General features: G+C 42.5%; 1 protein-coding gene across 5 annotated transcripts in view; it reads left to right on the forward strand.

Annotated features, from left to right (window-relative positions):
- The window catches only part of elavl2 (ELAV like neuron-specific RNA binding protein 2), a 93,052-nt gene that overhangs the window by 62,518 nt on the left and 3,056 nt on the right, over positions 1 to 27,478 (forward strand). For all 5 annotated transcript variants that reach the window (XM_045212262.1, XM_045212264.1, XM_041867577.2 and 2 more), the window contains 4 exons: positions 10,715 to 10,818; positions 17,225 to 17,378; positions 20,743 to 20,968; positions 22,490 to 22,528. In XM_045212262.1, coding sequence (XP_045068197.1) covers positions 10,715 to 10,818; positions 17,225 to 17,378; positions 20,743 to 20,968; positions 22,490 to 22,528 — 523 coding nt within the window. The remainder of the gene's footprint in view (positions 1 to 10,714; positions 10,819 to 17,224; positions 17,379 to 20,742; positions 20,969 to 22,489; positions 22,529 to 27,478) is intronic.

A 27,478-nucleotide genomic window follows, 5' to 3' on the forward strand; every position in this document is an offset into this window, starting at 1 on the left:
ATTGTTTTCTGATCATTGCTAAACAACCATTTTAAATTCTTGCCATAGATTTTCAAGCAGATTTAAGTCAAACCTGTAACTCGGCCACTCAAGAACATTCACTGTATTCTTGGTAAGCAATTCCTGTGTAGATTTGGCCTTGTGTTTTACGTTTTGTCCTGCTATAAGCTGAACCAGGTTTTCCACTAGGATTTTGCCTGTGCTTAGCTCCATTCCGTTGTTTTTTTTTTGTCCTGAAAAAATCCCCAGTCCTTAATGATAATAAGCATACCCATAACATTATGCAGCCACCACTATGCTTGAAAATATGGAGGAGTGGTAATCTGTAATGTGTTGTATGTTTGGGGCAAATCTAATAACACCTTGTATTCAGGGCAAAAAGTGAATTCCTCTCCGGCAATTGAGTTAGGCAGGACACCTGTATCTTTGTAGTGACTGGGTGTAGTGATACACCATCCAAAGTGTAATTAATAACTTCACCATGCTCAAAGGGATATTCAGTGTCTGCTTTTTTTTATTTGTACCCATCTACCTTACAGATAATTGTATGTGTGGGATACAGAGATGAGGTAGTCTTTCAAAAATCATGTTAAACACCATTATTGCACACAGAGTCCATGTACTTACTATGTTACTTGTTAAGCACATCTTTAGTCCTGAACATACACTGCTCAAAAAAATTAAGGGAACACTTAAACAACACAATGTAACTCTTAGTCAATCACACTTCTGTGAAATCAAACTGTCCACTTAGGAAGCAACACTGATTGCTGTTGTGCAAATGGAATAGACAACAGGTGGAAATTATAGGCAATTAGCAAGACACCCCCAATAAAGGACTGGTTTTGCAGGTGGTCACCACAGACCACTTCTCAGTTCCTATGCTTCCTGGCTGATGTTTTGGTCACTTTTGAATGCTGGCGGTGCTTTCACTCTAGTGGTAGCATGAGACGGAGTCTACAACCCACACAAGTGGCTCAGGTAGTGCAGCTCATCCAGGATGGCACATCAATGCGAGCTGTGGCAATAAGGTTTGCTGTGTCTGTCAGCGTAGTGTCCAGAGCATGGAGGCGCTACAAGGAGACAGGCCAGTACATCAGGAGACGTGGAGGAGGCCGTAGGAGGGCAACAACCCAGCAGCAGGACTGCTACCTCCGCCTTTGTGCAAGGAGGAGCAGGAGGAGCACTGCCAGAGCCCTGCAAAATGACCTCCAGCAGGCCACAAATGTGCATGTGTCTGCTCAAACGGTCAGAAACAGACTCCATGAGGGTGGTATGACGGCCCGACGTGGTGCAGGACATTTGGCATTTGCCAGAGAACACCAAGATTGGCAAATTCGCCACTGGCGCCCTGTGCTCTTCACAGATGAAAGCAGGTTCACACTGAGCACACGTGACAGAGTCTGGAGACGCCGTGGAGAACGTTCTGCTGCCTGCAACATCCTCCAGCATGACCGGTTTGGCGGTGGGTCAGTCATGGTGTGGGGTGGCATTTCTTTGGGGGGCCGCACAGCCCTCCATGTGCTCGCCAGAGGTAGCCTGACTGCCATTAGCTACCGAGATGAGCTCCTCAGACCCCTTGTGAGACCATATGCTGGTGCGGTTGGCCCTGGGTTCCTCCTAATGCAAGACAATGCTAGACCTCATGTGGCTGGAGTTTGTCAGCAGTTCCTGCAAGAGGAAGGCATTGATGCTATGGACCGCCCGTTCCCCAGACCTGAATCCAATTGAGCACATCTGGGACATCATATCTCGCTCCATCCACCAAAGCCACGTTGCACCACAGACTGTCCAGAAGTTGGCGGATGCTTTAGTCCAGGTCTGGGAGGAGATCCCTCAGGAGACCATCCGCCACTTCATCAGGAGCATGCCCAGGTGTTGTAGGGAGGTCATACAGGCACGTGGAGGCCACACACACTACTGAGCCTAATTTTGACTTGTTTTAAGGACATTACATCAAAGTTGGATCAGCCTGTAGTGTGGTTTTCCACTTTTAATTTTGAGGGTGACTCCTAATCCAGACCTCCATGGGTTGATAAATTTGATTTCCATTGATAATTTTTGTGATTTTGTTGTCAGCACATTCAACTATATAAAGAATAAAGTATTTAATAAGATTATTTTATTCATTCAGATCTAGGATGTGTTATTTTAGTGTTCCCTTAATTTTTTTGAGCAGTGTATTTAGGCTTGCCATAACAAAGGGGTTGAATACTTTTTGACTCGAGACATTTCAGCTTTTCATTTTGAATTAATTAGTAAAAATGTCCACTTTGACATTCTGGGGTATTGTGTGAAAATACATCTCAATTTTATAAAATATTTTGATGGACAGATTATTACTGAAAATTGTCTGGAATAGATCTGAGTTGTTAATCTGACAGCCAAGTGAGACGGGCATGGATTGTTCAGGCTAGTGTGAACAACCTGGGAATAAGTTTTCCACTAGTGTTGTCACGATACCAGAATTTTGAATTCAATACCAGTTATAGTTTCACAACACTCGATACCAAAAAAGATTACAAAATTATACCACGCAAAAAATAAGGGGTATTAGCAAAAGTCACAGAATGGCACTTGATCTTTTGAGTTCAATGTCAATACATTTGAAATGTTCGATAAAAAAAATATACTATTCATTAATCATACAGTCAATTTACTGTTTTTTACCAGTCTAACTACATAACATAATGTTAATCATTTATTTGAATGGTACATCTCCAGTCTATTGATGAACTGGGTAAATCAAGATGTAACCTAGGCCTACATCTTGATTCAATAGTAATCGAGATGTATTCAATAGGAGTGTGAGCATGCACAGAGATACCGTGACGAGATCCTGAGGCCCATTGTCGTGCCAATAATCCGCTGCCATGTTTCAGCATGATAATGCATGGCTCCATGTCGCAAGGATCTGAACATTTTACTGGAAGCTGAAAATGTCGCAGTTCTTCCAGGGTATGCATACTCGCCAGACATGTCACCGATTGAGCATGTTTGGGAAGCTCTGGATCTACGTATACAACAGCGTCTTCCAGTTCCTGCCAATATCAAGCATCTCCGCACAGCCATTGGAGAGGAGTTGGACAACATTCCACAGGCCACGATCAATAGCTTAATCAACTCTATGGAAATGAGATGTCTCACTGCATGAGGCAAATGGTGGTCACGCCAGATACTGACTGGTTTTCTGATCCACGCTGCTACAAAAAAAAAAAGTATCTGTGACTAACAGATGCATATCTGTATTCCCAGTCATGTGAAATCCATTGATTAGGACCTAATTTATTTATTTCAATTTCCTTATGAACTGTAACTCAGTAATCGTTGAAATTGTTGCGTGTTGCGTTTGATTTTAGTTCAGTATATTTACATCTGTTCCTTTTTGTCCTAACATCGTTTAGTTTTGCTTTGGATAATTTTTCGTTGACTGAGGGACAGCATAAGCATATTTTAGTTTTAGTTGGAAATTTGATTTAATGTGCAAATTAACGTTATGACGTTGTCTAGCGACAAATGGAGAATCCCACAGCTACATTCCATGAAAATTTTTTGGCAACGCTGTTGGAGGCTCGAGCAAAGATGATCTTGACAGGGAGAGATGTGAAGCAGGGGAGGCTAAGTGAATGAATAAAGTTTTGGCTGACAATCAGCTTTGAAATCCACAATAATCTGCGTTATGGTTTGTGTACTACAGTAGTGAATTGACGGTAGCTTCAGCTGTAAGCTAGCAAGGAAAGGTAGCTTACAAAGCTGGAAGCTACTGGTATCATATTGCTTTGTAAAGTCTTGTAGCCTGTAATGGACATTTTGTTTTGCGAACAGTAATTAATTAAGTTTCAACATTTCTACTTGCTGTGTTGCATTATTCAAGTGTGTTAACTTCTGTGCAGCATAAATGGTGATGCTGCCCAGACACCCAGTGAGTGCAAACACAGTACTCTTGCGCTATTCATGTTCTATTATCGAAAGTACTGTGGTTTTGGTATACCGTGCAACACTGTTCCACACACCCTGCTTGGGTGATTGAACACAAACGTGCTCAGTAGGCTACATACTAAACCGGGTAAATGAAGAAATCTTAATTTAAGTGTTTCAAACTAAAGGGACCAAACGATTTGAAACCAATCTAGTGTGAAAGGCCTAGAGGCACTGCAAACCCCTGATTCTGCATCTCTGGTCTTTTTCAATATTAAGTTAACTCACCTGGTGCAGCTTTAGCAGACAGTTGGGGACTTGTTTTCAGGTGGTAGATCTTTGGTGGATTTAGGAGGGAATATAGGCTATGTTCAGAAAACTATGGATTGAGCCAATTGTTTTTCAATGGGAGCCATTAATTGACGGGTGATGGACAAAATAGATAATTGTTCCTAAAGAAACGCACAATATGTCCTCTTGTGGTGTATGCAGCTTGTCCCGTGTAGCTCAGTTGGTAGAGCATGGCGTTTGCAACGCCAGGGTTGTGGGTTCGTTTCCCACGGGGGACCAGTATGAAAAATAAATAATTGTATGCACTCACAAACTGTAAGTCGCTCTGGATAAGAGTGTCTGCTAAATTACTCAAATGTAATGGAAATGTCAGAAAATCGTTGACTTGAATTTAACTTTTGATGGACAAAAACGGACAATTGATACATTCGTATACGATTTCATCCGTGTTCTATGTGGGTGTAGCGTAAGTCTGCAAACACATAAGAGTTCAAGTTAATTAAAAGTGGTACATTTTTGGTTTTACTTTAAACTGTAGCTAGCTAACAGTAAAATATGGATTTGGGGTAACTGGAACTAGGTTGTCATGTTTGTCTACTGTGCTAGCCTGAGTTTACCTGTATGATCACATCCTTTTATGCTCAGTTGGTTTGAGAAGGTGTAGTGTGTGCCGAATGAGATTGTCTGATATGTTTTCTCTGGAAATAACACATTTGTTGTACCTCAACTTTGCAGCCTTGATAAGGTGTGAAATAATCGTTAGCATTTAGCCCTGTTGGCTATCTGAATAGGAGTCTGAAGGTGTCATTTTACTCTTGCAATGCACTAGTGCTGTGAGAACGCACATAACAATTTTTATAACGGGGCGAGTTAAATTATTATTTGCAACTTTACTTTAACAGTTTCCGTGAGGAGGAACTTTGGTTTTAGTAAACAGCGTAAAACACACAATGCGATCACAAGCTGCAGTAGCAGCTCATCTATTTAGAATGTTAGGGTGCATTTGCTCCCAGCGCATGTATGTTTGGGAATGGAAAATGTCTCTGTTGACCACAGAGGAAACCTAGTGTTGGAGCTAGAGCTGAGCGATATGGACAAAAATCCATATGACGATAAATTGACTGAATTATCACAATGATGATAAATTGAACAATATGGTAACATTTTTATATTACCCTTCTACTACTTTAAATGTTGTGGCTATCAATTGTCCCGTTAGCAATAGCCCATATTAGCAGACTTCAAACTTCACACGCCTTTTAGTAAAGGCTACTTATCGATATCAGTAAAATGTCATCGATAATTGGTCTCTTCAATTTTCGGTTTATAATCTCAGCTCTAGTTGGAGCCCTCTCATTCTCATAACTTTACTTTCCATACTGCATGCACATCTCTGTCCTAATTTCTCTTCATTTTATGTTTGACTGGATGGTGATTCAAAGTGTCTCCTGTGGCAGTGTATTTAGGCTAATCAACCTACCCCTGTATGCTACTTGTGCTAGGTACCTCAAATGTTAGGTCATCACCAGACATCCTGAGAGATTAATATTTTTCTCCCTGCTTTGGCTCATCCTGGACCTTTCATGTCCACTCTCCTTTAGCTTGCAGCCATAGACTTAACTCTGTGCTGGGTGCAATCTTCCTGTTTAAGTCTGCATCCCACCGGATCCCCTTTGCCCCCACTGCCTGCAACGACTGGGGAGCCAATTACAGTATAGGCAGATGTTGGAGGGAGCCCAATCGGAACAAAGGGAGTGCGAAGTATACATAGGAATGCTTAATTTCTGCCTCAGATGTGTAGTTTTCTCAACATAGCACAACCCAGTGAGAGAGGCTTTGCTTGCCCTCCAGGCTCAAATAGAAGTGTCATCTCACCAGCTTCTTTCAAAGGCTCACTGTGTTTCTCCTGGCTATAGCACTCCCCGAGATGCAAGGTGAATTTAAGTTTATGAACTGTTCATCATACAAGCGGAGGAACCCGTGCAAGCAATGACTCACGGTGATATCCCATATTGAGCCAGAATGGGAGTGAAGCACCAATTTATAGCATGTAAGATGGCAGCATCTGTTTGAAGAGGCATCTAGAAAGCCAACCCCTCAAACCCTTGTTGAATCTGCATCCCCCATTGCATTTCATGTGTATGTTTAATGTCGTTAGTATTAGTTTTCTTTTGTGGCCATGTTTTTGAACTAAATTTAAACGGGTGGTTTGTGCATGCTACCATGGGATTATGAAAATATCGAGATGGGCAAAGATTCTTGGCATAGCCGAATAGTTGTCTGGGTAACACTTGACAACCAGTGTCATAGCACGTTACGACATGGTCATAACCATGTCATAATATGGTTATAACACTGGCAATACCCATATATATACTAAATTATATATAAAAGTATGTGGACACCCCTTGAAATTTGTGGATTCGGCTATTTCAGCCACACCCATTGCTGACAGGTACAGTTTAAGTTGGAAGTTTACATACACTTAGGTTGGAGTCATTAAAACTTGTTAACAAACTATAGTTTTGGCAAGTCGGTTAGAACATCTACTTTGTGCAAGACACAAGTAATTTTTCCAACAATTGTTTACAGACAGATTATTTTACATACATTAAGTTGACTGTGCCTTTAAACAGCTTGGAAAATTCCAGAAAACGATGTCATGGCTTTAGAAGCTTCTGATAGGCTAATTGACATCATTTGAGTCAATTGGAGGTGTACCTGTGGATGTATTTCAAGGCCTACCTTCAAACTCGGTGCCTCTTTGTTTGACATCATGAGAAAATCAAAAGAAATCAGCCAAGACCTCAGAAAAATAATTGTAGACCTCCACAAGTCTGGTTCATCCTTGGGAGCAAACGCCTGAAGGTACCACGTTCATCTGTACAAACAATAGTACGCAAGTATAAACACCATGGGACCACGCAGCTGTCATACCGCTCAGGAAGGAGACGCGTTCTGTCTCCTAGAGATGAACGTACTTTGGTGCGAAAAGTGCAAATCAATCCCAGAACAACAGCAAAGGACTTTTTGAAGATGCTGGAGGAAACAGTTACAAAAGTATCTATATCCACAGTAAAACGAGTCCTATATCGACATAACCTGAAAGGCCGCTTAGCAAGGAAGAAGCCACTGCTCCAAAACCGCCATAAAAAAGCCAGACTCTGTTTGCAACTGCACATGGGGACAAAGATCGTACTTTTTGGAGAAATGTCCTCTGGTCTGATGAAACAAAAATAGAACTGTTTGGCCATAATGACCATCGTTATGTTTGGAGGAAAAAGGGAGGTCTTGCAAGCTGAAGAACACCATCCCAACCGTGAAGCACGGGGGTGGCAGCATCATGCTGTGGGGGTGCTTTGCTGCAGGAGGGACTGGTGCACTTCACAAAACAGATGGCATCATGAGGAAGGAAAATGATGTGCATATATTGAAGCAACATCTCAAGACATCAGTCAGGAAGTTAAAGCTTGGTCGCAAATGGGTCTTCCAAATGGACAATGACCCCAAGCATACTTTCAAAGTTGTGGCAAAATGGCTTAAGGACAACAAAGTCAAGGTATTGGAGTGGCCATCACAAAGCCCTCAATCCTATAGAATTGTGTTGGCAGAACTGAAAAAGTGTGTGCGAGCAAGGAGGCCTACAAACCTGACTCAGTTACACCAGCTCTGTCAAGAGGAATGGGCCAAAATTCACCCAAATTATTGTGGAAGGCTACCTGAAACGTTTGACCCAGGTTAAACAATTTATAGGCAATGCTACCAACTACTAATTGAGTCCCACTGGGAATGTGATTAAAGAAATAAAAGCTGAAATAAATCATTCTCTATACTATTATTCTGACATTTCACATTCTTAAAATAAAGTGGTGATCATAACTGACCTAAAACTGGGAAGTTTTACCAGGATTAAATGTCAGGAATTGTGAAAAACTGAGTTTAAATGTATTTGGCTAAGGTGTATGTAAACTGCTGACTTCAACTGTATATAAAATTGAGCACACAGACATGCAATCTCCATAGACAAAGATTGGCAGTAGAATGGCCTTATTGAAGAGCTCAGTGACTTTCAATGTGGCACCGTCATAGGATGCCACCTTTCTAACAAGTCAGTTCGTAAAATTTGTGCCCTTCTAGAGCTGCCCTGGTCAACTGTAAGTGCTGTTATTGTGAAATAGAAATGTCTAGGAGAAACAACGGCTCAGCCGCGAAGTGGTAGGCCACACAAGCTCACAGAACAAGACAGCCTACTGCTGAAGCACGTAGCGTGTAAAAATCGTTACAACACTCACTACCAAGTTCCAAACTACCTCTGGAAGCAACGTCAGCCCAATAACTGTTCCTCGGGAGCGTTATGAAATGGGTTTAAATGACCAAACAGCCGCACACAAGCCTAAGTTCACCAATGCCAAGGGTTGGCTGGAGTGGTGTAAAGCTCACCGCCATTTAGACTCTGGAGCAGTGGCTGAATCACGCTTCACCATCTGACGAATCTGGATTTGTCAGATGCCAGAAAAACACTACCTGCCCGAATGCATAGTTCCAGCTGAAGTTTGAGGGAGGAGGAATAGTGGTCTGGGGCTGTTTTTCGTGGTTCGGGCTAAGCCCCTTTAGTTCCAGCGAAGGGAAATCTTAACGCTACAGCATACAATAACATTCTAGATGATTCTGTGCTTCCAACTTTGTGGCAACAGTTTGGGGAAGGTCCTTTCCTGTTTCAGCATGACAATGCCCCCTTGCACAAAGTGAGGTCCATACAGAAATGGGTTTTTGAGATCGGTGTGGAAGGATTGGCATGCACAGAGCCCCATCGAACACCTTTGGGATTAATTGGAACGCAGACTGTGAGCCAGGCCTAATCGCCCAACATCAGTGCCCGACCTCACTAATTCTCTTGTGGCTGAATGGAGGAAAGTCCCCACAGCAATGTTCCAACATTTAGTGGAAAGCCTTCCCAGAAGAGTGGAGGCTGTTATAGCAGCAAAGGGGGGACCAACTCCATATTAATGCCCATGATTTTGGAATGAGATGTTCGACAAGCTTACTTTTGGCCATGTAGTGTATTTACAGCTGTTGTGACATATTGCGTTATTTTATGGCTGGTAATGACACCTACATGCATGTCAAAACCCAAATGTTTGAAAGTTTAAGGTATTTTGTTGTAATTAATTATTTCGTTTTATTTTTTTTAAACATTTTTTTATAACTTGTCAAATACACTTGATGACACTGTCAAGAAGCATTATGACCATCATAATCATATAAGCCAGATAAGCCTATCACGTACATGCCCTTATGTCAGTCAAAAAGAGGGTGTCTAAAATCTGCTCCTGCATTCAACACAGTCATCAGCAACAGAGTATAAGGGTAGGTACATTTCTGACATCAATGTGTGCGCAATTACAATGATAATTTAATATGGTACATTTCAGAAAATGTTATAATTGTTGTGGAAATTATTACACACATGGACACTCGAAGTCAATATTAAATTAATCATTGTCAGCGCGCTGGAGAGGTTCCAACAAACTTGATGCACAATAGTGAATATCTGTCAGGAGCTGTAACGGAGCAGTCCTGTTAGTTCTCTTATATACTTACACAAAGTAATATTTGCATGATTTAGCTTATTCATTATTCGTAATAATTGATCAACATTTGCTTCGTTCATGTGACCGACCCAATACTGGGTCAGGCATGTGACCGACCAATACCTCACAAGGCTTCTTCTCTCTAAGCTGAGACCTTAACTAAGATATCTTTCGTTCTCAATACAAGGGTCTGGGCATACTGCCAAATTGCAGATACTGATGGTGATGATTCTGAACACAGAAAACGGTTATTAGAAAAGCACGAACAAAGAACACATAAATGTATAAATAGAGAACCACCAACATTGTTTCATAACATAAGTAGGCTATGGTGCAATGGAATGTTTTACCTTGTGGGGTAGGTTTTGTGGGTTTTGACACTTATGTTGGTGTCATAACCAGCCATAAAATAACACTGTCACAACAGGTCTAAATATGCATCACGACAGTGTTATAACCATATTATGACTGGTTATGACCGTGTCATAACGTGTTAAGACGCTGGGTTTCAAGTAAAGTATTACCGTTGTTTCAAATGCTGACAGTTTGTATGTGGCTTCCTGTGTTAGAATATCCTGTGGTTGAAAACATTTTGATTGAAAGGGGTTGGCAATCTACAATATTTTGCTGTGCTGTCACTGGATAGGAAGTAGTTGTGTTTAGGGCATCAGGGCTTGAATGGATTGGCAGTAATTAGTAATTAATTCACTTTTTTTTTTTGTGACGCACCATTGAGGCTTCAAGTTCATCATATGCCCTTTTAAATTTGAACTACTGTATTGTATTCTACATCTTGTGTGTCCGTATCTTGTCTACTACATTGATGTGGCCTACTATGTGTGTGTGGGCAAGACAAACCTGATCTGACCAAAGCCAAGCTTAGAAATTCTAATTGGTTTGTTTTCTGATTGCAGGGCAGAGCCTAGGTTATGGATTTGTGAATTACGTGGACCCGAAAGATGCAGAAAAAGCCATCAACACCTTAAATGGCCTGAGACTTCAGACCAAAACCATTAAGGTAAGCGCCTGATCTCTATCGGGTATCGCATGTGAGTGTTCATTCAATTGTCCAGCATGATGGAATTTTAACCTGATAGCTTATTCTATTCTAAGTACACTGAAAAATATATAAACGTGTTGGTCCCATGTTTCATGAGCTGAGTATTTGTCTGTAATTCCTTTTGTGTGTGAAAAACTCATTCTGATTGGGTGGGCCTGGCTGCCCGGTGAGTGGGCCTATGCCCTCCCAGGCCCACCTATGGCTGCACCCCTGTCCAGTCATGTGAAAGCCATAGATTAGGGCCTAATGAATGTATTTCCTTTAAATGAACTGTAACTCAGTAAAATCTTTGAAATTGTTACATGTTGCGTTTTATTTTTTTGTTCAGTATAAAAGTCATTTCCATGTTCCATTCACTTAGTATCTAGTGGCAAAAATCAAAATTTCATGGTAGTTGTGTGCTGTCCATGTTTTAACATCCTGTCTGGTATTAAGGTGTTGCGTTGTGAGGAGAGAGCCTTTAATAACTGTGTCGCTATGAGGCCTCAAGTAGAGCAGAACTGTTTCTATGGTTGCATGTGCTGCCTTAGCTCGTAGAGCGCCTGTTTATGATGCCGGTACAGGGAGGTGGCTCACTTACTAGCATTCATCTGGCAGAGCAGGTATAGATAGATGTGCTAGAGAAAAAACAAATGTGCTTCATACAGTGAATCAGGACCTGTGAACGCTGGGACTGATTTATTGGATGCGATTTTCCTTGGGCCGTACATAAACAGCATTGGCCTGATCTCGCGGGGGATTGCAGGGGAAAGAAAAGGGCTGTTTGCAAAACTGTATTGAGCGATAATGAAGGGATTTTGAATGACACCAAATTGTGTAATGCAAGCTTGATTACCGTTAATGTATATCGAGGATGTGGCGAGCGCCATTGTATTTGCATGAATCAAACATAACACAGCTTTTTCTCCCAGCCCCCCTCTCAACCTCAACTAGAACACATGATCTGTTAAATTTTTTTACATCACCTGAAATTCTCCAGCTGCTCTGTCAGAAGTGCAAATAAACCCCAGTGAGCCAGCAGAATATACTTTGCAAGTATTAGCATCAAGTGCAGTGTGAAGGTGAGACTGGGGGAGTAAAGGAGGGGGGGTGGTTCGATACTTTCGCCTGTCTTTCCTTTAGGTTAGGGAGAGGGGGAAGTACGTGAGGGAAGTGTATGGGGCGGGGGTTTCATCGATCGGGGAGCACCAAAAGGGATCCTATTTGGAGGTTTAATTAAAGCAAGTGAATTTTATTGATACAATCCGTCAGGCAAGATTGCGGAGAGGGTCTTGGTGGAGGACCATTTAGCGGATCTGACACTGTAATTAAATACGGCCGCGGTGCACTGGCCAGATAATAGACGGCCCTGTCTCTCACACAGACCTATAGGCAGCTACGAGGGCAGCCCAGACCAGTGTGGGCAGCCCAGTGTGGGCAGCCCAGACTGCTCCACACTGTCCCCACACACTGGCGTACTACATACTTAAACTGCATACTATTTAGCACGTACCATTTAGTAAAAGGTATGCCACGGCCGCAACGCAGTAGCAGCTCATGACTGGCCGAGGAGGCGGGGCTGAGTGCTGGTGGAATTTTCAGAATACCACTGTACTTTCTTACATGAAAGGGGAGGTTAACTTGGCCCCAGACAATCGATCTGAGATCTACTTAAGTTTAGTCGTTTTTTGTTATTTTTTGCTTTGACCCCCGAGTATAAGATCCTGGCGTTTAAACCATACTCGATTTTCAAAAATTCACATACTCGATTTCCGCATACTGAGAATGCTTCATGTGCGATTGCGTTGTTTCCCGTTATTCGTTGATTTCGGCATCCCCATATCTAATTGATCAGCTGTTGTCAAAGCCAAAAAGAGTATGACATCAGTCATTTAAAGTATACTCGATCTATTGAACATTATTTTTTCGCATACTCTAAAGGCCTACTATTTAGGACGCAAGTATGGGTATTCGGACACAGCCACTCTCTCCACACCTAAACTCTCACTGTGTGTGTGTGTGTGCCTGCATAGAAGGATGTTATCCTCAGTAAATAAATTGATAGGACTGTTCAGGGATGTAATGATGTATTGACCCTCAGGTAGAGTAGATGACTATCTGGTACCTTCCTGTTTTTTAGTACGCGGATGTGTTTTCGGAAACATGTATTTATGACTACGCTGGAGATGTTAGTTGGGCCCAGTGTTTGAGAGGCAATACACCCTCACAGGTTGTGTGCAGAAAACATATGATGGGTTTCTGAAAACGAATGGCTATTTTGGTCTACATGTAGGCATATATTTCTCCCCTCATTCAGTTCTGTACACAGGTATGACCTCTAGAAACCATGCTGCCTTGCTCTCAGCTCTATCCATCAAGTCTAACACAGTTGTTCCCCCAATACTCTCCCAACATCCATACCAACTAGGGTTGGGCATTTGAAGTTATTTCACTATTTGAATAATATCATGGCATTTTTTGGGATGTCCGGATAGTTTCAATAAAATAAATGCTCTTGACCAATCATAACGACAAAAATGCAGAGGGCAAAGGTAACACAACAGCGGACAGCTGCTATTTTCCAGTAGGTTTTGGCTAACCGCAACAGTGAAAGAGAAGTCTGATGTTCGCCATGATGGAACTGATTCTGTTTCAAAAAAGTTTTCTGGTGGGTGTTTTACATTGATCTGTGTCAGGTCTTGTGGAACCTCTGTAAGGTGTGTGCCTGTAATAGCAATTTGAAGTGGGGAAAATGTCATAGTCTACTGTTGTCAGGGCTGACTGGAGGGCTAAATGTGACCCAGCACCTTGATTCGGACCTATGTAGCAAAATTTGAAATTGTTTTTTTACATTGGCTAAAAGTAGAGACTCAGGGCTAGTAAATTGAATTTCATACATTGCAGTTGAGGAACAATGAGAAAGTAAGTCTGCTTTGAAAGTTGATAAACTTGTAACCCCACTTTTGAGAATGTTTTAGTACACCTACTGGAGAGCTCTTTTTTTGTCTACACCCATTCAGCATAGTTCACACCCTCTTAAGCCTTAGTTCACACCCCCACCCATCTCTTTAATGATTCACGTGTGAAGCCATGTGCGAAACAGTGACTAAAAGTGGTGAAAGTAGTAGCAAAAATACACTATCTAGTCCTTGGTCTGTATCCTAATCTGACTTTGGTGCAGGTCATGTTCTTCACATTACAGTCTCTGGTAAACACACACTATATCAAATAAAATCTCAGTTTATTTGTCACATGCACAGGATACAGAAGGTGTAAATGGTACAGTGAAATGGTTACTTGCATAGTGTACTTTTTTTGTTTAGACCCATAATCCCCACCCATAGTACCATGCATGAATCTGCAGGTACCTAAAGATAGCTAGCTAACATTAGGCTATAACTAGCAATGCAAATGGCTTTCTGACAAAATGTAGAAACACATAATATCTGGAAATGTATGGAAATGACTCTTAACCCTATACAGTGCCTTTGGAAAGTATTCAGACACCTTGCAAATGTATTAAAAATAAAAACAGATACCTTATTTACATAAGTATTCAGACCCTTTGCTATGAGACTCAAAATTGAGCTCCGGTGCATCCTATTTCCATTGATCATTCTTGATGTTTCTACAACTCGATTGGAGTCAACCTGTGGTAAATTCAATTGATTGAACATGATTTGGAAAGGCTCACACCTGTCTATATACGATCCCACAGCGCATGTCAGAGCAAAAACCAAGCCCTGAGGTCAAAGGAATTGTCCGTAGAGCTCCGAGACAGGATTATGTCGAGGCACAGATCTGGGGAAGGGTACCAAAAAATTTCTGCAGCATTGAAGGTCCCCAAGAACATAGTGGCCTCCATCATTCTTAAATGGAATAAGTTTGGAACCACCAAGACTCTCTTCCTAGAGCTGGCCGCCCAGCCAAACTGAGCAATCTGAGGTGAAGGGCCTTGGTTAGAGAGGTGACCAAGAACCCGATGGTCACTCTGACAGAGCTCCAGAGTTCCTCTGTGGAGATGGAAGAACCTTCAAGAAGGACCACCATCTCTGCAGCACTCCACCAATTTGGCCAGACGGAAGCCACCAGATTCTCTGGTCTGAATGCGAAGTGTCACATCTGGAGGAATCCTGGCACCATCCCTACGTTGAAGCTTGGTGGTTACAGCATCGTGCTGTGGGAGTGTTTTTCAGCGGCAGGGACTGGGAGACTAGTCAGGATCGAGGGAAAGATGAACAGAGCAAAGTACAGAGATCCTTGATGAAAACCTGCTCCAGAGCGCTCAGGACCTCACACTGGGGCAAAGGTTCACCTTCCAACAGGACAACGACCCTAAGCACACAGCCAAGACAATGTAGGAGTGGCTTCGGGACAAGTCTCTGAATGTCCTTGAGTGGCCCAGCCAGAGCCCGGACTTGAACCTGATCGAACATCTCTGGAGAGACCTGAAAATTGCTGTGCAGCAACACTCCCCATCCAACAGCTTGAGAGAATCTGCAGAGAAGAATGGGAGAAACTCCCTAAATACAGGTGTGCCAAGCTTGCAGCGTCATACCCAAGAAGACTCGAGGCTGTAATCGCTGCCAACGGTGCTTCAACAAAGTACTGAGTAAAGGGTCTGAGTACTTATGTAAATGTGATATTTCAGTTTATTTGTAATCTGCAAACATTTCGAAAAACCAGTTTTTACTTATGATTCAATCCATTTTAGAATTAGGCTGTAACGTAACAATGTGAAAAAGTCAAGGGGTCTGAATACTTTCCGAATGCACATGGGTAAACGCTTCTCCCTATCTGTCATGGATGCCAAGGTTGCCCTTAGTTTGAAGATGAAATCCGGAGACAGGTTTTTTATACCACAGCCGTCTGTGTTCTCTTTTTGACTCCAACTGCATTTTGCAATCATACTCTGCTTCCACCGGGCATTCCACTGATTTCAAAACTGTCAACTTCTTCCGTGACAACACTGTTTATCGCTGTTTCTTCCCCATCACTGTCATCAGAAGACTCTACAATGTATGGATCAATGAAAATGTTTTAACCTAAATCAGGGATTTCCCCATCTTTTGATACATTTTCAGAGTCAGAGCGAGTCAGCATGGCATGATCGTCCTCCAGAAAGTAGTCCTCCACATTTTTTTCCCACTGATCTTTGTCGATACCGCCTGTTAAATTCAGTTGTGTGCAGTAGCAACACTTGCTGTTCTTCATGAGATCTTTCAAAAAAGCTGCGGTAGAAAGGATTATCGACACAAACTGAGCAGCTCATGTTATAGACAGAAGCATGCTACACGGCAGACCAATCTGAACTCATCTCTCGGCATCTCCAGCCCATCCATTATCTCAGCCAATCATGGCTAGCGGGAAGGTTCCCGTCCTTTTCCGTGGCTAAACCAACTAAGCTCGTTATTTATTTATTTATTCGTATTTACAGATGGCATACACATTTGTTATTAAGGCACATGAATGTTCACATGTTCCAGAAGGCATTTCTGGGCCAAAATGCATTTTGCTAAAAAAAAAATTGATTTAATGTTCAAATGCCTCATGTGATGTAGTGACATACGCCTAGCTTCCTGGAACGGGTCACAAATGCACTATAATAATACACTTTATTTTTATGTAAAACGCAACATAAAAGATAATGTAAGAATTTATTTAAAACATTCAAATATCATGGTGTATCCTTGTATGGAACAATTTTAATTTAAACAATGTGTTTTCATTGTTAAAATAGACCTATAATTTATTCTCTCCAAAAATTAACACTCAAGTGAAAGAATACTAATTCCTAATACAAACCTCCCACCAAAACCCACATTTATTTTGATCCCTAAAATAAAATGTATATTAAACAAGCCTACTAAGCGTCTGTCCTAGAAAAAGAGGCCCTGAAACTAAGGTTGGAACCTAAAATGTTATGTTTTCATCAGTGCAGAAAACACTTAATGTCACTCCTACCCTGGCTCTGCTCCCTCCCCGCTGTTCAGACGCGGCCTTGTTTGTGGAACATTCCAGAAGCCATCAGGGAGACACCAAGACTCATGAATATGGATTTCCCCATAATTGTGGCAGAAGTATTTTATTGTAACGAAATCAGCAGTCTAAATCGGCAACCTGTTCGGAGGGGCGAGCGAGCACTGGATGTTTATCATTGGATTCAGAGCTTTTAATTGGCCCTACACTTGTTAGACATAACAAACACGGGAGGCTTTGGAATTCTTCTCTTGTTTCTCCACTGCTGGTCGTGTGTAGAGGGTGTCACCACCATTTCTCAGTTAGGTCACTAGTGGCATTCTTCAGTGTGAAGTGTGTGTGTGTGTGTGTGTGTGGCTTTTACTAGAAGACACTAACATGTCTCTTGTAATTGCTCCCGCTCTAGGTTTCCTATGCTCGTCCAAGCTCAGCCTCCATTAGAGATGCAAATTTGTACGTCAGTGGCTTGCCAAAAACCATGACTCAGAAAGAACTGGAGCAGCTCTTCTCGCAGTATGGACGCATCATTACCTCACGCATTCTGGTGGACCAGGTGACCGGTGAGTAGGAGCCCCCCCACACACACACACACACACACATATCTGGCATACAAACAAAATGCCTCAGCCAGGCCTCAGGAATACATATCAGAGGTGGCAGTATGCGGTCCCAAATAAGCAATTTTCCGCTGCAGACATTCATTAAATATGAATAGCTGCATGAAATATGAAACCCACCCCCACCCCTTCTTTCCCTCTCCAACCTCCCCCTCTCCCCTCATGTCCTCATTGCCCCTGAAGGTGTAGCTGTAATGCCTGTTTCATGGCAGAAAATACAATTCATTTACAATTGTTATAATATCCATTTCTAAACTGTCATGTGGAAATGGAATCTGTACACTCCTAATAAACAGAATTTCTATCGCGGAGACATTTCCCACCCCCTCTCTGCTGCAGACAATATTCTCCCTGGCAAGGATTAGGGACAATGCTTCCATATGTACAGCACCAGTCATTCAAGGGTTTTTCTTTATTTTTACTATTTTCTACATTGTAGAATAATAGTGAAGACATCAAAACTATGAAATAACACATGGAATCATGTAGTAACCAAAAAACTGTTAAATCAAAATATATTTTATATTTAAGATTCTTCAAGGTAGCCACCCTTTGCCTTAATGACAGCTTTGCATTATCTCAACCAGCTTCATGAGGTAGTAACCTGGAATGCATTTCAATTAACAGGTGTGCCTTGTTAATGTGTGGAATGTCTTTCCTCCTTAATGCATTTGAGCCAATCAGTTGTGTTGTGACAAGGTAGAGGTGCTATACAGAAGCTAGCCCTATTTGGTAAAAGACCAAGTCCATATTATGTCAAGAACAGCTCAAATAAGCAAAGGGAAACGACAGTCCATCATTACTTTAACACATGAAGGTCAGTTAATCTGGAAAATTTCAGGAACTTTGAACGTTTCTTCAAGTGCAGTCGCAAAAACCATCAAGCCCTATGATGAAATTGGCTCTCATGAGGACCGCGACAGGAAAGGAAGACCCAGAGTTACCTCTGCTGCAGAGGATAAGTTCATTAGTGACCATCCTCAGAAATTGCAGCCCAAATATATGCTTCACAGAGTTCAAATAACAGACACATCTCAACATAAAGTTCAGAGGAGACTGCGTGAATCAGGCCTTCATGGTCGAGGCCTTCATTGTGGAATTGCTGCAAAGAAACCACTACTAAATGACACCAATATGAAGAAGATACTTGCTTGGGCCAAGAAACACAAGCAATGTACATTAGACCGATTGAAATCTGTCCTTTGGTCTGATGAGTCCAAATTTGAGATGTTTGGTTCCAACCACCTTGTCTTTGTGAGATGCAGAGTAGGTGAACGGATTATCTCTGCATGTGTGATTCCCACCGTGAAGCATGGAGGAGGAGATGTGATGGTGTGGGGATGCATTGCTGGTGACACTGTCTGTGATTTATTTAGAATTCAAGGCACACTTAACTAGCATGGCTACCACCACATTCTGCAGTGATACGCCATCCCATCTGGTTTGGGCTTAGTGGGACGATCATTTGTTTTTCAACAGGACAATGACCCAACACACCTCCAGGCTGTGTAAGGGCAATTTAACCAAGAAGGAGAGTGATTGAGTGCTGCATCAGATGACCTGGCCTTCACAATCATCCGACCTCAACCCAATTGAGATGGTTTGGGATGAGTTGAACTGCAGAGTGAAGGTAAAGCAGCCAACAAGTGCTCAGCATATGTGGGAACTCCTTCAAGACTGTTGGAAAAGCATTCCTCATGAAGCTGGTTGAGAGAATGCCAAGAGTATGCAAAGCTGTCAAGGTAAAGGGTGGCTATTTGAAGTATCTCAAATATAAAATATATTTTGATTTCTCTACCATAAGCCCCCTCAACGTTGCTGAGGAGTATTTCTGTCTGTAATAAAGCCCTTTTGTGGGGGAAGAAAGAATTCTGATTGGCTGGGCCTGGCTCCCCAGTGGGTGGACCTCCCAAGTGGGTGGGCCTATGCCCACCCAGAACCACCAATGGCTGCGCCCCTACCCAGTCATGTGAAATCCATAGATTAGGGCCTAATGAATTCATTTCAATTGACTGATTTCCTTCTATGAACTGTAACGCAGTAAAATCTTTGAAATTGTTGCATGTTGTGTTTATATTTTTGTTCAGTATAATTTGATGCCAAGGCAATTTTGGGTTGTTTTTATATAAGAACGTGACTGCAGAGCAAGTGACTACTTACTCATATATCCAGTCAGTTTTCGAGAAGGAATCTTATTCCTGCTTCCCCGTCTGCAAATATGTTGAACCCGGTGGTTTGACTACAGGGATATCATTGACTTGTGGGGTTTGTGGTTCTGATTTTGAAAAGGAAGACTTACATTTCAAATATCAGGTGTAGGCTTGATGTTTCAATGACTGTTTGACCACAAATGTGTTTGTTATGCTGCTCATCACTTTATTTTCTGCCAAGTATGTTGGCATGGCCTTGCAATAGACAGCACGACCAAGTGGACTGGGGACAGCCAGGAGACATCAGGCCAGGTAGTCCTGAGGCATGGTCCTAGGGCTTAGGTCCTCCGGGAGGGGAGAAAGGGAGAGAGGGAGAGAGAGAGAGAGAGAGAGAGAGAGAGAGAGAGAGAATTAGAGGGAACATACTGGAGGCTGAGACGGGGGGGGTCGGGAGACACTGTGGCCCCGTCCGACAATACCCCCGGCCAGGGCCAACCAGGAAGGATATAACCCCACCCACTTTGCCAAAGCACAGCCCCCACACTACCAGAGGGATATCAACAGACCACCAACCTACTACCCTGAGACAAGGCTGAGAATAGCCCACAAAGATCTCCTCCACTGCACGAGCCCGAGGGGGCGACAAACCGGACAGGAAGACCACGTCAGTGACTCAACCCACTCAAGTGACGCACCCCTCCTAGGGACGGCATGGAAAGCACCAGTTTGCCAGTGACTCAGGCCCCGTAATAGGGTCAGAGGCAGAGAATCCCAATGGAGAGACGGGAACTGGATAGGCAGACCATTCCATAAAAATTGAGCTCTATAGGAGAAAGCTCTGCCTCCAGCTGTTTGCTTAGAAATTCTAGGGACAATAAGGAGGCCTGTGTCTTGTGACCGTAGCATACGTGTAGGTATGTACAGCAGGACCAAATCGTAGAGATAGGTAGGAGCAAGCCCATGTAATGCTTTGTAGGTTAGCAGTAAAACCTAGTATATCGTGCTGCCTCACGTTACAGAAACAGAAGATGGACTCCTTCCCTATGGCCAGTTCTGGCTCGGACAGGGCTTACTTACTATAATGACATGTAGCTAACCAAGTCACTCAGGGTCACGATATTGCATCCGTCTAAACATGTGACACTTGCGGTCCCCAGGTGTCTCCAGAGGAGTGGGTTTTATCAGGTTTGACCGGCGAATCGAAGCAGAAGAAGCCATCAAGGGCCTGAACGGCCAAAAACCGCCAGGCGCTACAGAGCCCATCACAGTGAAGTTTGCCAACAACCCCAGCCAGAAGACCAGCCAGGCACTGCTCTCCCAGCTGTACCAGTCGCCCAATCGAAGGTGCCCCGGACCCCTTGCACAGCAGGCACAGCGCTTCAGGTAAAGGGGCACACCAAAAACAAACCCACTTACCTACCGCATTCTGATTAGACCTAAACAAAGTCATAGCCAACCTACAATGATATGGAATCAATTTATTCCTCACAGGTGAAAGGAATTATAGGGCCCTATAAAATCTGTTGAATTTTTCACCTTGTTCCATTTAGTTTTATCCCAAATTCCGTTTTCTCAGTTTTGTTTTTACAGATTTCAGATTTGTCTGTTTTTCAGGTTTTCTCAAAATCTAACTTTTTTTAAAAGAAAAACAACAATGTGATGTTCTAAGTCCACAGCAATGGTTAAACCATTTACATTTTTGGGTGTAGATACCCTTTAATTCAAGTGTGCACCAGCAAGAGACTGGCTTGGTTAGCAGTGTTTCTGTCGCACGCACGTGATTGCGGATTGATGCAAATAATCATAGCATTCTGCCAGGTTAGGCATAGACTACTTTGTAGTTAACATTTAATATAAAAGGTTTTTGGGAAAGCTTTTCCATCTACCAGAAGACGGTTGTCGTTAGCATCATCGTTAACGGCTACACAAAGTGGTAGACAAATGCACGTACACAGACGGGCGCCATTCCCACGCCGTTGCCTCTTCATGAAAGTTGAAAGAAAATACGATTAACTTATGCATTTTGTACATATCATAATCTTGGGCAAATTAATACATTTTCTAATAAATTGAATACATTTTGTTGATTTCCTACTTAAGTTCAATCGATTTTTGAACAGTTTTAATGTCTGGATTCTGTGATTCCGTCCTCGTTCTCCTCATCGATTTTATAGGGCCCTAGAATTCGCATTTGAATTGTCTCACTTAAAAGTGGAATACTATAGGCTACATTACGCTACAACATTGTTTTACTTAACAAAACATCCAGTGTTATTCAGAATACTGATGGTATTCATGTTTCAACCATATGTACTTTGCTGTGTTCCTCCTGTTGCAAATATCTCATCTTGTTTAACGTAAGCGTGGGTTTGGGGGATTTTGCAAATTTTGGAGTTGAGTATTTTGGTCATTGAAACACTTGACTATTGGAAAGCCCCCTTGAATAAAAGGCAAACACTCTGTAATGGGCTGTCCAAATTGACTTAACCATTTGATTTGATTTTTGGCAACCTTTTAATGGAATTGAATGTATTCTAATTCAAACTGTCATGTAAGCCTAATACTTTAACCATACTTTTCTTCCTTAGTGACTCTCTTCGTATTTGCGTATTTTATTAATATGGGTGCACTTGCAGTTCATAATGGCTTTTTATTCCTTTTCATCATGCTTTTTGACCATATAATGGTACACGTTTGCCCTTTACACTGACATTTGTGTGAATATACTACACATCATAAACAATGTAATTTGGAAGTAATTTCCCTGGGGATATCCTGAGAGTGAATTTGCTTTAAACTCGCGTACATCTGCGCATTGGCATCTTTAATGAATGTGTTCAACTTCATCAGTGTTCTGTAGAATACAGTATGTGCTTCAACTGAACTCCACTTTCTTCATTTCAGGTTGGACAATCTGCTAAACATGGCATACGGAGTCAAGAGGTAATTTATCTATTTTTACTGATATTTTATACAAGATTTCTGTGTCAAAAGTGGACATAGCAAATTTCGATTGGGCTATATTCCTCAGAAAATGTCAGTTGCGGCAATTATGCATAAGGACAAATTTTGACACGTGTGTTTTCCACCCGAGATTGTGTCTGTTAGGCCTAGATCTTTTTCCATGACAATGTTCAGCAGTGGATGTATAGGCTGTTGGTTTGAGCGATTCAGGGGTGAGTGTATGGCATTCATTATAGCGACTACAATTGAGGTTGGTGGTGAATGAAATATTCTGGCATTTGTGTAAACTAGTGCGTGTTTGTATGTTGCGGGTATGTGGAATTTGACTGTGTGTGTGTGTGTGTGTGTGTGTGTGTGTGCGTGTGTGTTAAGAAGAGCGTGTCATGGGGGGAACACTGCTGCGCTCTGAGGCTGATTCACGCTGGCAGGAGAAAGGCCAGTGACAGGTCACATGTCACACAGTAAGCACATACCTGATCCTATAACCCTGGGCACTCTTTCTTCCTCTCACTCTTTCCCTCTGCCTACTCTACATGCACTGCCACTGGGGCTCATCTCTGAATTTTCCACTTTCATTTGAGATCTGACTGATTGAGGCGGTTTAGTTTTAGAACAGTCACAATAGGTTAATTTATTCACTGTAAAGGAACGTGTCTGCCCACAGACCTTGAATTAATACTGCTTTTCCTCATAGTTCTCCATTGCGCTCCGTGTCAGACTTTGTCCATTATTGACAATTGTGTCCTGTTTTAAACAACCGAGCAGCGGTGTTACATCAGCCGCCTCTCAGGAACTTCAGACTCCAGTATGGCATTTTGTTTGAGCTTAATTTCCCACACTGCCTTCCTGAAGTGTGATTGAAGTGTAATCCTTCAGAAGTTAAAACGCCCTTCACTGGGTGATGGTAGACTTGTGATTTCTCTCCCCCACTGCTTGTGGGCTGGTGTCTTGGTTGCCAAATCCCAGGGTCATTGATGCTCTGAGCACACCTGTCATAGTGCATGTTCCCTGAGAGGCCAACTGGAGCAGCTAATCTAATCTGACACTGCCGAAATAATTCATGCCCTCCTGTGCACTTTGCTTTTTGTTTCCTCAAACTACATAACCACGATTACCTACGAGCTGTGATTTTGGCGGACTTAATTATTGTCTATGTAGCCTAAATCCCAATTTCATAGGGAGCGACTTCCCTCCTGGTTTTTGAGATTTTCCAGGAAATTTTAGAACTGGGCCATTTTAAGGTCTAGTGTAGTCAAACATGTCATTTTCATGTGTTTTCTATACACTGAGTGTACAAAACATTAAAACCTACTCTTTCCATGACAGACTGACCAGGTGAAAGCTATCATCCCTTATTGATGTCACGTGCTAAATCCACTTCAATCAGTGCAAATGAAGGGGAGGAGACAGGTTAAAGAAAGATTTTTAAAACTTGAGACAATTTACATGGATTGTGTATGTGTACTATTCAGAGGGTGAATGGGCAAGACAAAAAATATAAGTGCCTTTGAACGAGGTATGGTAGTAGGTGCCAGGCGCACCGGTTTGTGTCAAGAACTGCAACGTTGCTGGGTTTTTCACGCTCAACAGTTCACGTGTGTATGAAGAATGGTCCACCACTCAAAGGACATCCAGACAATTTGACACAACTGTGGGAAGCATTGGAGTCAACATGGACTATCATTCCCGTGGAACGATTTTGACACCTTGTCCATGGCCAAACTGCCAAAGGTGCTTCAACAAAGTACTGAGTAAAGGGTCTGAATACCTATGTAAATGTGATATTTCCAGTTTTTTTCATACATTTGTTTTGTTATTATGGGGTATTGTGTGTAGCTTGATTGGAGGGGGGAGGGGGAAGGGGGGACAATTTAATCCACTTTAGAATCAGGCTGTAACGTAACAAAATGTGGAAAAAGTCAAGGGGTCTGAATACTTTCCGATTGCGCAGTATCTACAGAAATAATACTCCTTTCTCTTGCTCACATTGAGGGAGAGGTTGTTGTCCTGGCACCACACTGCCAGGTCTCTGACCTCCTCCCTATAGGCTGTCTCATCATTGTCGGTGATCAGGCCTACCACTGTTATCATCAGCAAACTTGATGATGGTGTTGGAGTCGTGCTTGGCCAAGCAGTCGTGGGTGAACAAGGGAGTACTGGAGAGGACTAAGCACGCACCCCTGAGGGGCCCCAGTGTTGAGGATCAGCGTGGCTGTCTACCCTTACCACCTGGGGGCGGTCCATCAGGAAGTCCAAAATCCAGTTGCAAAGGGAGGTGTTTAGTCCCAGGGTCCTTAGCTTAGTGATGAGCTTAGTGAAGCTGCAACAATTATGTTGCAGCTTCAGCAACACGGACAGCATGATAGACACCGTTGATGTTCTGTGGTGGTCGCTGCAGCAGGGAGGAGAGAAGAGGCAACGGGTGCTAGTCACAGCCACACTTTTTTTTTTTTACACAGCACAGCAAGTCTGAGCCAGGCCCGGCACAATCAAATCTGTTGTGGTCAGACTCCCACTAGTCATTTGTGTGTCTTAATTATTTAATCAAGCAGTTTGCTTAAAGCATCAGACAAGCTCAGTGTATATAGTTGATTTGATTAAAACACATTTCGAGAACAGACTACTCTTGGTCGATAAAGATTTTTTTTTTGTCTGTGACAGCCCTAGTTTGCAGTATACTTGTTGAAGGGGGTGTGTCGTCTACCATCATTCACTTCCGGAAGTTTACTCGAAATACGAGTGAAACAGCCCTTCACCTCATTTTGGTATAACGTCTTTGGTCTGACAGACGTTTACGTGACAACCAGAATGCATTGTATGATGTCAACAAACATGGCGACACACATAGCTGGCAATTAGTTCAGCATTAGCTCATCATAATCAGTACAACCTTAAAAAAATATATATACACACGTGTCCATTACAATCTATGCAAGAATCGGAATGCATGATTTGTCACCAGTACTTGAAAACATGTTAATAAAACAGTAAATACATTATGCTGTATATATACTTACGGTGTGCTACAGTAGAAATGACAACACAATATGCAGAAACTATAATGATGAATTAATAAGGCACTTACTTTGATAGGAACGCACACTTGTCCAAAGTTATTATTTGTAGTGAAGGCAATGCAGGCGCCAGCTGGAAAATGTGCCAGGGAGGAAAAAGTTTGTGCTTGGGCTCAGTAATGGCTCAAACGTAAATTGTCCGCAACAGTGAAATGGGCTACAGTGAGGGAAAAAGTATTTGATCCCCTGCAGATTTTGTATGTTTGCCCACTGACAAAGAAATTATCAGTCTATAATTTTAAAGGTAAGTTTATTTGAACAGTGAGAGACAGAATAACAACAAAAAAATCCAGAAAAACGCATGAATGTTATAAATTGATTTGCATTTTAATGACGGAAATAAGTATTTGATCCCTCTGCAAAACATGACTTAGTACTTGGTGGCAAAACCCTTGTTGGCAATCACAGAGGTCAGACGTTTCTTGTAGTTGGCCACCAGGTTTGCACACATCTCAGGAGGGATTTTGTCCCACTCCTCTTTGCAGATCTTCTCCAAGTCATTAAGGTTTCGAGGCTGACATTTGGCAACTCAAACCTTCAGCTCCCTCCACAGATTTTCTATGGGATTAAGGTCTGGAGACTGGCTAGGCCACTCCAGGACCTTAATGTGCTTCTTCTTGAGCCACTCCTTTGTGGCCTTGGCCATGTGTTTTGGGTCATTGTCATGCTGGAAAACCCATCCACGACCCATTTTCAATGCCCTGGCTGAGGGAAGGAGGTTCTCACCCAAGATTTGACGGTACATGGCCCCATCCATCGTCCCTTTGATGCGGTGAAGTTGTCCTGTCCCCTTAGCAGAAACACACCCCCAAAGCATAATGTTTCCGCCTCCATGTTTGACGGTGGGGATGGTGTTCTTGGGGTCATAGGCAGCATTCCTCCTCCTCCAAACATGGTGAGTTGAGTTGATGCCAAAGAGCTCAATTTTGGTCTCATCTGACCACAACACTTTCACCCAGTTCTCCTCTGAATCATTCAGATGTTCATTGGCAAACTTCAGAGGGGCATGTATATGTGCTTTCTTGAGCAGGGGGACCTTGCGGGCGCTGCAAGATTTCAGTCCTTCACGGCGTAGTATGTTACCAATTGTTTTCTTGGTGACTATGGTCCCAGCTGCCTTGAGATCATTGACAAGATCCTCCCGTGTAGTTCTGTGCTGATTCCTCACCGTTCTCATGATCATTGCAACTCCACGAGGTGAGATCTTGCATGGAGCCCCAGGCTGAGGGAGATTGACAGTTTTGTGTTTCTTCCATTTGCGAATAATCGCACCAACTGTTGTCACCTTCTCACCAAGCTGCTTGGCGATGGTCTTGTAGCCCATTCCAGCCTTGTGTAGGTCTACAATCTTGTCCCTGACATTCTTGGAGAGCTCTTTGGTCTTGGCCATGGTGGAGAGTTTGGAATCTGATTGATTGCTTCTGTGGACAGGTCTTTTATACAGGTAACAAGCTGAGATTAGGAGCACTCCCTTTAAGAGTGTGCTCCTAATCTTAGCTCGTTATCTGTATAAAAGACACCTGGGAGCCAGAAATCTTTCTGATTGAGAGGGGGTCAAATACTTATTTCCCTCATTTAAAATGCAAATCAATTTATAACAGTTTTGTTGTTATTCTGTCTCTCACTGTTCAAATAAACCTACCATTAAAATTATAAACGGATCATTTCTTTGTCAGTGGGCAAACGCACAAAATCAGCTGGGGATCAAATACTTTTTTCCCTCACTGTACTTCTATGTGAATTAATGAGGAGGCGGAACGCACCTCAATTTGAACTGTTAGAAAATAAAACTTGTTAGAAAATAATTTGAAATTGACAAGTTGAAACAGCCTATAGATAATTAGCAGGCAGCGTG

The sequence above is a fragment of the Coregonus clupeaformis genome, unplaced genomic scaffold (assembly GCF_020615455.1).
Source record: "Coregonus clupeaformis isolate EN_2021a unplaced genomic scaffold, ASM2061545v1 scaf0003, whole genome shotgun sequence".
Classification (NCBI taxonomy): Eukaryota; Metazoa; Chordata; class Actinopteri; order Salmoniformes; family Salmonidae; genus Coregonus; species Coregonus clupeaformis.